The sequence below is a fragment of the Ictidomys tridecemlineatus genome, chromosome 13 (genome assembly GCF_052094955.1).
Source record: "Ictidomys tridecemlineatus isolate mIctTri1 chromosome 13, mIctTri1.hap1, whole genome shotgun sequence".
Classification (NCBI taxonomy): Eukaryota; Metazoa; Chordata; class Mammalia; order Rodentia; family Sciuridae; genus Ictidomys; species Ictidomys tridecemlineatus.
In genome coordinates this window covers 46,111,811-46,124,194 of record NC_135489.1, presented here as the reverse complement: position 1 = coordinate 46,124,194, position 12,384 = coordinate 46,111,811, and the positions used below count along the sequence as shown (strand labels likewise).

Below are 12,384 nucleotides of genomic sequence, written 5' to 3'. Positions count from 1 at the left end.
AATCAAAAAGAAAAACCTGGCAGCAGGGTCAGGAGACCTAAAAGTGCTTTTCCCTCTGCTAAGCACCTGCTCTGCATCATCTTGGTCATATCACTTAACTCTTCTGAGCTGCATATTCCTCACTTGTAAAATCTGGAAGCACCTGTGCTAATTGCTAAGCTTCCTTCCAGCTCTGCTAATCATGAGTTGACAAAGGAACAGCATAATCTCTTAGTTGAAGGGCAAAATGATCTCTTTAGGTAAAAAATTATTTATCCACATCCCCTACAAATAACTCGGGAAGTAAATGAACCTGTAAATCAGGAGAATCAGTAAATATAACTTTCCAAAGGCTTTTGACAAGTGCATATTTCAAAGAGAGAACCCTAAAGCATCTGCCAGGTGTCTGACGCACCATGACGAGAGGCAGGATTTGAAGGCAGATAACCAGCAGTACGGGTAGATAGAAACTGCTTAGGGTTCAGCATGGCTTTGTAGGATTTATCACTGTACAAAGGAAAGGCTTTCAACATGACAGAGGGGAGGACACTCAAGAGCAAACCTCAGAGTCTGAGATATCCCCAGGCTGTGGGACAGAGCAAACAAAAGTGAGTGGGAATGGAGAGAGTAATGCATTAAGAAAAAGTGATCTGAATGATCCTTAGGAGAGTGGGCTCAGACACAGCATTTATAATCCAATAGCCTTACTCCAGGGTCACTATGGAGGAAACTAGCTCAATCAGTTAAAAGCAGCTAAAAACACCAATGGAAGCTGTCACTGCCACACAATGCTGTCACTGAGCACAGGGTGAGAGCTGGGAAGGCTTTAGAAAGAATCCAGCCCGCCTTTCTCATTTTAGACATGAGAAAACGGAGACTCCAGGACTTAGGCAGTGCTTCAGGCATGTCCGTAGTCAAAAAACATTAGTGTCTTTTTTTGTTGTTGTTATTGCTTACAAAAAAGGGGGGAAAAAAGTCTTCATGTCACTCATGAGGGAGCCTAAGATGTTCCAATTCTAAGTCAATGCTCTTTCCAACACTCTACCATGCTATAAAGAGCATGACCAATAAGATGTATATTTTCATTCATATCACACATCGACACTACTGTTTTACAACCTCTGTTATGGTTGGAATATGGTTTGTTCTTTCCAAAACTCACTTTGAAGTCAAACTCTCATTGTGAGGTCTTAGGAGGGTGGAAATTGCTGGTGTGGTGGTGCACACCTAGAAACTTGGAATCCCAGTTACCTGGGGAGGCTGAGGCAGGAGGATTGCAAGTTCAAGGCAATAGCAACTTAGTAAGACCCTGTCTCATAATAAAATTATAAAATAGGAGGCTGGGGAATTAGCTCAGTAATAAAGTACTTGCATAGCTCACAGGAGAAGCTGGATTTAATCCCTAGTACTTAATAAAAGAGAGAGAGAGAGAGTGAGAGTGGAAATTTAATCCAACTATGATGTTTAGATGTGTGCTTTTGGGAAACAGGATTAGATAAGGTCATCAAGGTGGGGCCTTCATGATTGAAGGCTGGTGTTCATAAGAAGAGAAATGACACAGGTGCACCATTCTCCACTGGTTCATTTCAACATATGATGCCCTGTGCCATCTCAGGACTCTGTCAGCAAGAAGGTTGTCATCAGATGGGGCCCTGTAACCATGAGTCAGTGCGGGAGCCCAAAGCAACCTATTTCCTTTATAATTTATCCTATCTATGGTACTGTGTTTTTAACCACAGAAAATAGACTAATATGACTCCAAAGCCTTTCAAAGTAAAACAAACAAACAAACCAAACCCAACCCACGTTGGAATAGAGCATTGTAATTCAGGAATCCAGGTAATCCATTCCTCAATCTGAAAAGCAACTACAGAGTAATTGAGGCAGCAACTGGGTGAAAATAAGCTTTTAAAATTGACTTCTTTACTCCAGAATTCAGAAAATTAGATGGTGATGTATGATTAAAACTTTACAAAATGAGGTCAGTAGAAATGAAATGTATTTGAATTTTTTCACCAAATCCTTTTAGCACCAAAACAGCCATTCTGGATGCTTGGGTAAGGGACTTTAGAAGAGGGCACTAGATGACTTGGCAGGTAATAAACAGGCTCAGCTATATATCTGAGATCACACTAGATGAAAACACAGACAATAAAATGCATCAGAGATAAGAAAAAATTCCTGGGCAATTAAGTCACAGTGGGTCTTTTTTTTTTAACTTTAATTTTTGTGGTGCTGGGAATGAACCCAGGGTCTCATACATGCTAGGCAAGTGCTCTACCACTGAGCTATATCCCCAGGTGTACTGTATTGGGTTAAGAGCAAATTCAAGTAGGTGGACCATTTTTTATCTCTCAGGGTGACATACTGGAAGGTAACCATATTCTCTTTTGGGATGTCTTCAGAGATAACAACCAAGCTCAGAACACTGGGTTAAACAGGGTCAATGTAAAACAACACACAAACACCCCAGACGGCTTACCTGTGGGGTGAGCTGCAAATGCCAGAAACACCACACTGAAAAAGACACAGCAAAGTAGTCAAGAAAGTTTCTCCAGCACAAAAAAGAAAAAAAAAGGGGGGGGGGATATAAAACCATACATTTCCATTCATTTTACTTGGAAATAGTTCAATTGGCCTGAAAGCGAATTTTCTATAGTGACTGGTCTCATTCTGCCTAAGCCCAGCTCAGAGAGTGAGAATCTCTTAAAATGTTTTGGCAAGAAGGCTGAATCTTCCTGGGACAGACTGAAGCTCTCCTGTCCCACCTGAGGACCAATGATGTCACTTTTCTCAGTCCTGGCTGACCATAACTATGATCACATTTAATTTATCCAGAGTATTTAAGAGCTAGACCAAGGGCACTCCACATTACAAATAGGTTGCAATCTAAAAGCTAGCCATTGAGCTATGTGAGCTGAGTATCCTTTTTCCATAAAGTGAAGTGTGTTTAAGGTAATTAAATTTCCAACCTGCCCTCAAATTGATCCATCCAACCACAGCTGAAAACTACCTGGACTGAAGTTTAATAGATGTCCACAGAAGGGGGCGGGGAGGGGGTCTGGAAAGGAGATGGAGGAATGTTCTTTGATGTGAGCCACATTGGACCATGGCACCCCATTCTTCCCCTCTGGAAACTTCTGTATCCCTGCACCCCTCTATGGTGCCCGCATGCTGTCCAATGCCCCCTGAAGTGGACTGAATCCTCCCTTCTTCAGCCTCTTCTACAAAAACTCCATGCCATCCAGACAGTCGATCTAGTTAGAGGTTAGGAATAAAACTTGACATCTAAGTTTGGGAAGGAATTTTTTAAAATGTGTGGAATGGCCTGCTCTGGCTCAACCCTGGCTGCACATCAGACTAGTCCAGCATCCTGGTTTACATCAGAATCTCCCAGGGCAGGGAGTTTTCTCCATGATGGCCCAGGCAGTTCTAAAATGCACTGGAACCAAGGATCACAATAGGCAATCTCCAGTGAGTGGTGACGTTGTAGGTAGTCCTAAGGAAGGTGGCCGTGAGCAGAAACCACTGTTAGACTGTCAGCCCTGCCCTGCTCCTAGGGCTATCTCCCTGCACCATTTCTGTTTCTCCTGAGCTCTGCCTTGAAAGCCCATTTCTTGTGTCCCCTTGAGCAGTAGCAGTATGGCTGGCAAAGGAGCAGGAGAGGATGCTTGGGAGGACAATGGAGAAGAGCCCATTATGGGGATCCTAAGGAAGTTGTCAGTTTGTAAGACAGGGCTTACTTGTAGCTCTGAAAAGTATACATACTACACAAGACTGGAGACTGTGGAATGATTAGTCCTTCACATGGGCTCTGTAAGTCTTCACTTGACATCTTGTCATTTTTTGGAAAACTTGTAATCTCTTCATATGCCATTATTTGAACTCCCTGGATCCTCTTTTGTTTATAACTTCAGTAGCAGAAGAAATTGCTCCTATTGCAGGATATGAAGCACCTCTTTCCATCCCAAAATATCTCTCAGGGCCTGCCATGGCTCCCCAATTCCCATCATAAGGGTCACTCCAAAATATTAAGGGGTAGAAATAATTAAGGGAAAGAGTTGGTCTTCTAACTCCTGTCTGGAAATTTGCAAATACAATGCTAACCCACTCCTAAGTCCTACGCTGTGACCTCTTTGGGGGTGAGAACTATATTTTATTCATCTCTCAATCCCAAGTACCTACATGGATATAGTGTCATGCATACATCAGGGCTCAATATGTGTTATAATGTAGTTAATTACCTCTAGGTTATCTGTGGTAGGAATACATTTGAAGAAAAATATAAATTGAAGCCCCCAATAGTTCTAAGATCATAAGTTACATGTAAACTCTAAAGAGGAAATTATACTAACATAAAAGGCATATCATGCCAAATAGCAGGCCTTTTTAAAATTCACTCATTCAAATAAATATTTATCGAGTGTCTAATATGTGTCAGGTACTGTTCTATTATCTAAGAAGAAACAGGTAAACAAAACTGAAACATCCTATGCTCGTAGAAAATAAAATGAAAGAACACAAGGAAACCATAATCTACATATGCTAAATTCCAATACTTTTTTCTGTTTCTCTAACTCATACCCCAGAGAGAATACCTATTTCCCTTTGACACACATACACAAAATTGCATCTGGAAAATAAGGAGATGGAGAATAAATGAGTAACATTATGGTGATTTTTTATTTAATAGACAGAGAGATCAGTATCTGCCGCGTGTTAAAAAGAACTGGTACTACAAGGTCATTCTATAACGTTCGTTCCTTACACATTGTCTAAGTTCCTCAAAAGGCAGAGCAAAGTGATATCCAATTTTAGCAATTTATTTATGCTCAGCCTGTGGACAGCCTTTTCCATTCTCCTTTTCCTTCATTCTTTCCCCTTTCGTGGTTCCTTATTCTCAATATTAGAAACATCAAGAAGTCAAGGTCAGGGAGCAAATCCATCCTCAGTGAAGTAGGAGTGTCTGCCAAAGGCAGAGAACCATCCAACTGCTTGCATTTCTCAAAATATCCAGAGTTCAAACCAATTTTTTCACCCTGGCATGCAGCACTCTAGGCTGGCCCCACTAAGGATAAACCATAAATCTGAGCAGACTGCAGATTTCTGGACACCAATACCCTTAGCACCCAGTGCCAAGGGGAAATTGAATACATCTTTATCATTTGTACCAGAAAAAACCTGGAACCAGTCACGGCTTAAGCAGGGTATGCCACAGCCTCAGCCAGGAAGCTGGGAGTACCCAGATCATAGGCAATAAATATCCTCACTCCAGGTGGAGGGGGAGAGGTCAGAAGAAAAGGCTGAGGGTCAACAGAGGCTCATTTTTCTATATCTCTATTCCTTTACTGTGCGATCTGGGGTTATATGTTTTGTACAGAAGAATTGCCTATAATGGCACAATGGCTTAGAAACTTGGTTTTGTTTTGTTTTGCAGCGCTGAGTTCAAATCCAGAGCCTTGTGCATGCCAGGCAAGTGCTGTACTATTTACCCTAGTCTTTGGAAGTATTTTAAATAACAATAGCCTTCTGTATTTTCAGAAAAATCTCTTGAAAGAGCTGGTGGGTCTGAGCAGAGTGTGACTGACTGTTGCTGGGCATGAAGGTGGCCCACAGCGATGTGTGGGGTATGTCTTTCATTCATACAGGCATTTTAATAAATAATAGGAAATTTACCGGCATCCTCTGCACACGGAGAACACAGCTCAAGATGAATGTTTTAAGTAGAGTAACTTCCTCCAGAAATCAGCATGACCAAATGGTGGGGCACATCTCCAACCTTGGCCCTCTTCACTAAAATTCACAACACTGGGCATTTTCTCTCTCAGGTCTGTGTGGTAGCACATCCTGTCTATCAAGGCAACTCTGCTGGCTTCTTGCTACAAAATACTTTATTCAAAAAACAAAAGGTGCTTGGGAAGTGAAAGGTGCTTGGGGGTTTTCAGAGGGCCTGACCTTCTCAGGCCACTGCCTTCAGGCCTTTCCTCTTTAGGGCTTCAGATCCCAAGACCCAGAGGCCAAACGGCTAGTACTGAGGCTACTGAGATCCAAGAAAGAGTCCCAGCATTTATTTAGCAGGGTGACCCCATCCTCAGCCTGGCTCAGACAAGGATAAAACAATAGTCCACATACCAATTTAAAAGTCAAAACCCAAACCTCAAACTTGATCCTACATGAACAAATACACCTTGAAAACAACCTGGAATCTAGATTAAAATTTAGAATTCTGGGGCTGGGGTTGTGGCTCAGCGAGGCCCTGGGTTCGATCCTCAGCACCACATATAAATAAATAAATAAAACAAAGGTATCGTGTCCAACTACAACTAAAAAATAAAGATTTTTTTTTTTTTAATTTAGAATTCTGAGAATGCTTAGAGCTTTGTGTCAGAAGGTGGCAGCATGGGGAGATCTAGCCTCTGGCTCTGGGTTCCCAACGTGCCCTCTTCTCTTTGCACCCCAGGTTCCTTCCTGGTCCCCAAGAATTCTCCACACATGTACATGAACAGGACATCCTCTGTTTGCATCCCATTCTGGTAACAGCCTCTCTAGGACACCCATTAATAGGAACAATTTGGAAAGACAGACCTGGAAGGGCTTGGAAAGGAGCTTGGAGCCATTTGGGTAGGGGATTGAAGGGCACAGTCTAGAAGTGAGGTTGTGGGGTCTGTATGAAATGCCCCTTAGCCTCCAAGGGGAGGAATGTGGCCCTCTGAAGTGCAGGCTAGATGGAGGCCTGGTCTAAGGGCAAGACAACTAGCTGGTTTTCCCATCTCTGGTCATCTCACAAATTATTTAACTCCCTTTCCTGGCAGCCCCATTTGCTCTCTAATCAAAACATTACTGGAAAATAAAATTCATTAGCTCTAGAAGAATATGCATTGGTACTTCAAAATGCAAATTATATTTTACCTGAATATATAGTTTAAGTACTGCTGGTCAATATCACTAAGGAATGAGAGAGAAAAGATAAAACATATGAAACAATAGAAGAAATTTTTAAAAACACAATACAGTCATTATCCACTATTAATAAGTTTTATTTCTACATGTTACTACTTTATAAATTCTTAATAAATTTTATTCTTAATAAAAAATATTCAAAACTAATTCCAGGGTGTTTTTTTAACCTGAAATAACTTTATAAAATTTATTTTGTATAACTGAATTATTTTTAAAATGTTTAAATTTGCATATAATCCCTCCCACCCCCCCTCCCCCGCCGGTTTATTGTTTTAAAAACAGTTCCTAGTTAAGTGCCATAACACACACACATGTTCACCTGTGTGGCTGATGGCTTCCCGTGTGCACGGGACCACTTTCAAAGGACTATCAATTATCTCAGGGCACTAGACTGGCTTCTAGGGCTACCATTTTTAACAAAAGTAAAGGGCACTTAAATAAATTTGAATCTCAGATACAGCAATGTTTTAGTGTATGCTCCAAATATCACATGGGCCATACTTAAACTGTAAAAGTTTGCTGCTCAGATGAAATTCAAATTTAAAGGGCATCCTGTCTATAAAGGCAACTCTACTGGCTTCTTGCTACAAAAACACTTTATTCAAAAAAAAAAATGGTGCTTGAGAAGTGAAAGGTGCTTAGGGGTTTTCAGAGGGCCTGACCTTCTCAGGCCACCGCCTTCAGGCCTTTCCTCTTTAGGGCTTCAGGACCCAAGACCCGGAGGCAGCTAGTCCCCCTCAACTGAGGCCATAATTCTAAAGGGACTCCATTGCTGGCTGCAACGAGGGTCTTATTTTATCCAAGAACAGAAGTAGGGAGACTCCTAGGAATAAACTGAGTCAAGTTTGGAAGGTACTGGGGAAAAAAGAAAACCTAGTCAACTGGGGTCCAAAGCAGCTGATCACATATATTTCATTAAATTCTTTTCTAAATGGCTGCCCATGAAGGAAAGGTGATCCATGTCTCTACACACTTAGCTGAAAGCTGATCCCTCTCAGATGGCAGCAGGCCTGGCCCAGAGTGGCTGGGGCAGCAGGCAGCAAGAGGACAGACAGCTTTGAGGGCTCTCTGCTGCCCTCCTGCAACCAGACTTGCAGAGAGTCTGGCCAGATGGAAGAATCTCATACTGAATAGATCTCATCTCTTTCCTTTAACCAAACAACTCACCAAACATTCAGAGCTTACCTTAATGCACTGGGCTTCTGGAACTTCCGTAGTATTTTATAAGCACCTGGAAATGAAGTCACGTGACATTCTGCTTAAAGAGCTGCCTGCACTTTCAAGAAAGTACAAAATCCAGGCAGAGAAGAACCCTAACAGCACAGCTCCTGGTCCCCTTTTCCCTATGAGGGTCACCCACTGACAAGAGAGGACTAAGAACATTGGAGGGACTCAAGGATGTGAATTCAATGGTCCTCCACGATAATGTACGTCAGTCCTTCAAGTGGCCCACAGGGAGCACCAGGCAAGGAAAGTGTCATGATCCACAGGTAGATATATAATTAAAAGGAAGGTTTTACTTCCTTCACACAATGCACATGGGAAAGAGAAACACTGAGGGATTTCTGAACATTTCTAAACTGTGTTAATAAATCCAGGGCACTGTTTATTCCCCCTAAGATTACAAACAAGAAACACCGAACATATGACTTTGAAATAAAATCAGATGGTCTGCCAGGTGTGCTGGCGCATGCCTGAAATCTGGTGGCTTGGCAGGCTGAGCCAGGAGGACCGAAAGTTCAAAGCCAGCCTCAGTGACTTAGCAAGGACCTGAGATCCTGTCTCAGTGGTTAAGTGCCCCTGACTGATTTCAATCCACAGTACTAAAACAAAACAGAAAACAACAAAAAAAAATCAGATGGTTCTTTTATTACACCAACTTGATGATATTATTATTATTATTATTATTATTATTATTATTACTATTTGCTTGCTTTTTTAAAATATGCTTTTGGATTCCTTCCTTTCTGCCCTTTTAAAGAAAGAACAACCAGCATTCTACCAGTGGGCTTGGCAGGCAAAATCTGAGCTAATGTTTATCATGAAAGAGAGGAAAGGGAACTATATTGGAAAGGGAAATAGTTGAAGAAAACTCCAAAATAGAAAAACAAATCCTGAAAATGCCCACTTGATTTTAACCTTGGATTTTTTTTAAGGAATTTAACCTTTATTTTATTTATTTGTTTTTATGTGATGCTGAAGATCAAACCCAGTGCCTCACCCATCCTAGGCAAGTGCTCTACCACTGAACTAGAACCCCAGCCCTTAACCTTGGATTTAATTTTCCTATTGTCCAGAGTCACTATCAGTGAATACAGCTAGAAAATTAGGGGAAGAGAGAAAAGGAAGGCAACAGGAATGATAATGATCAAATTATGTGCTTACACAAATATGGCATAATGAATCCCACTCTTAAGTAAAATTATAACATACCAATTAAAAAACATACTTCAAATATTTAAGTAAGCATTTAGTTAAAACTTACCTACACAGAGTAAGTGAATTACAGCCCAAAAATATCCATCTGGATCAAACTGTAACACAGGATAAAAGAAAGAAAAAGAAAAAAAAAACAGCTCTGAGTACAAACAGCATCCCGCACAGCAGGCAGAAACCTGAGTCATCAAAGCACAGTGCCGGGCAAGGTTTCAAACCAGCACCCTTAGGGTCTAGGTCCATTCTCCCTCATATGTCACCCAGTATCCTACAACAACTTCCTGATGCAGCTTGGCCTTCAGCCCCCCCTTACCCACCACACTGCAAATCCAAACTCATGGCACTCAAGGACCTCAATGACAAGCCCCCACAAACCCTCCAGTCATGACTACAGCCCCCTACCCTCAAAGAACAAGGATGGTTTGCATTTTCCAAAACAAATGCTCTCTGCTTACTAGCCAAGCAGACTCTTTCTTTTTCTCCCTTTCTATTATTCTCCACAGGCCTCGATATAGCTGACACACTCTACAGTTTCCTTATTCTGTCTCCATCTCCGCCCACCCCCCACTAGATGGAAGTCCCAGGAAGGCAGGAGTTAGAATGGGGTGGCCACATAGTAGGTGTTCAGTAAAGTCAAATCCCAGCATACCCAAGGCTCCTCTGGCACTTTTCCTCATTCTTTCAGATTTCGGTTCAGTAAGCAGTGCCTGGCTCTAGCACCAGAGTGATCTAGGTTACATTCTAAAATCCCCTCTTATTCATTAGCCGGTGACCTTTTGGGCCTCACTATTCTTTAGCTATTATATGGAGATAATAATAGTCCCTGTCCTACAGAATTGTTGTGAAATTTTAAGTAAAATAGGGCATAAAAAGAATTGGTGCAGGGACGGCACACAGCAGGATCCTATCATTGTTAGCTGTTCCTATTTTCCAAGTCCCTGAGTCTTCTTAGGTACTTCATAACCTCCCTACCTCTCTGGACTGAGTCCTGGTCTCCCTGTCATAATTAATTGACTGCTCACTTGTCCATCTCCCTCTCCCTTTGCTCTGAATAGACTCTGATTTCTGCCACAACAAAGTCTCAGAGCCTGACACTGGGGTGGCATGGGGGTGGCACTTAAGAATGCTGGGGGAGAAAGGGAGGCAGAAAAGAAAGAAAAACCTAGCAAGGGGATGGTTACTGGGGATGCGATGGGTCCTTAGTGCCCCATAAGGAAATCTCCAATTTGGCATAGGGTGATCAAGTAAAAATCACTTCCAGCAGAGGCCCTGGTGATGAGCAGGAAAATCAACTTTGCCTCAATGCCTGAGGCTGGGGCGACCCAGGCATGGGAGTGCAGGTTCACAGACTTGCACAAGAATGAAATGCATGCAACCCAGGGCCAGACCTCTAAGGCCTGGGGGAAACGGTGCTGCTGGGAGCTTCTTAATGCCTCCACATAGGCCAGGTTATCCTCATTCTCAAAGCAAGGACTAGGAAAGTCTGCACACATGTGAGACTTCAGAGAGTAAAAGACTCTTTGAAGGCAAAAGGAGTTTACCTGGACTTACCTGGGAGTCGTTGAAGGGAAGGCACCCTGCAGCTGCCAGGAGGAAGAGGGCGCTGTGGACAGGCAGATAAAACAGGCAGCTTCACCTTTCAACATCAAAGCCCTTCCCAGAGAGTGTGGAGGTTGGACCAGATCCCTTGGAGTTTGGAGGAGGCAAAGAGCCTGAGACCAACCCAGTTCCCCCTTCATCCTCTGAGAACCCCGACTCCTGTGTGGTTTTCAATTACATTCTCTGCTGACAGCCAGACATCTTCTCTGCGGCTCAGCTAGCCATTGCCCAGAATCGGGCACTTGCAGGACACATGAAAACCAGAGCTGGCTCACTCAAGAAACAGTGTGTCTGTCAAACAGCTAATAAAAGGAGGTTTTTGACTACAGATCCCCAGAAAACATGAGTGTCTAGTTAGGCAATCAGATCACCATCATGCCAGTTACAACAACAGAAAAACAACGAACAAAAAAAGCTTATCAAAATCCTTTGTACACAACTTTAATGTTCAGACTCAATAATCTCCAATAACTGGATAGATCAATGCCCTGTCCTCCTGATAGGACATATTCAGGTACAACATCACACATGTGGCTGTCAAACAGGTGAAAGCTGAATTGAATTAAGAGAAAAGGCTGAGACAAAACCAAACTTACAGTCCAAAAACACAACAGGCTTCTAAGCTTCAAAAATGTGAAGGCAATGAAAGGTTGAGGAACTGTCTTAGATTAAAGGACACAAGAGAGACATGACATTCTTGAAGGGGAAATTGCTACAAAAGATAATACTGGGATCCTGGAAAAACATGAACTTGGGCTGAGATATTAGATAACAGTATTGTATCAGATATCAATTTCCTAAATTTAGTAAGTGCCCTTCAGTTATATGAAAAGGGTTGCTTTTTTTTAGGAGATATGCTTTGAAGTATTTAGGAGTAGGGTCATGGTCTTTGCAATTTACACTCAAATGGTTCAGAAAAATAAGAATATCTTTCTGTATTTTGGGTAATGTTAGGTATGTGTAGACATGCATTATATATGTGAGAAAAAGGGAGGATAGGGGAGGGAGGGATACAGAGAGAGAGAGAATGGAAAAATGTTATCACTGGGTGAATGTAGGTGAATAGTGCATGGGCATTCATTGTAATATTCTTGCAACCTCTCTATAGGTTTACACTTTATTTCTCATATAAATATTGTTACTAGAAAAATCTCTTTTACATACTCAAATATTTACAGATGAAATGCTATGGTGCTAGGATGTGCTTCAAAGTCATACTGAAGTGAAGCAGTGGATAGATCCATAAATTAAAAATTATTGAAGCTGGAAGATGGGTAGATGGGCTTCCTTATATTACTGTCTACTTTTTTTATATGTTTGGAGATTTCCACAATATAATGTCTTCCAAAAATTCTTGCACAAAAAATAATGTTGCCCATCAGATATTTTCAGAGAACTATCCTCATTCAT

The 12,384-nt window shown here is 41.8% G+C and overlaps 1 protein-coding gene across 8 annotated transcripts in view; it reads right to left on the bottom strand.

The window, feature by feature from the left end:
- The window catches only part of Slc35d4 (solute carrier family 35 member D4), a 120,973-nt gene that overhangs the window by 61,614 nt on the left and 46,975 nt on the right, over positions 1–12,384 (bottom strand). For all 8 annotated transcript variants that reach the window (XM_078030263.1, XM_078030265.1, XM_078030264.1 and 5 more), the window contains 5 exons: positions 10,927–10,978; positions 9,425–9,473; positions 8,125–8,170; positions 6,889–6,924; positions 2,462–2,496 (listed from right to left, as the gene is read on the bottom strand). In XM_078030263.1, the coding sequence (XP_077886389.1) occupies positions 2,462–2,496; positions 6,889–6,924; positions 8,125–8,170; positions 9,425–9,473; positions 10,927–10,978 (218 nt within the window). The remainder of the gene's footprint in view (positions 1–2,461; positions 2,497–6,888; positions 6,925–8,124; positions 8,171–9,424; positions 9,474–10,926; positions 10,979–12,384) is intronic.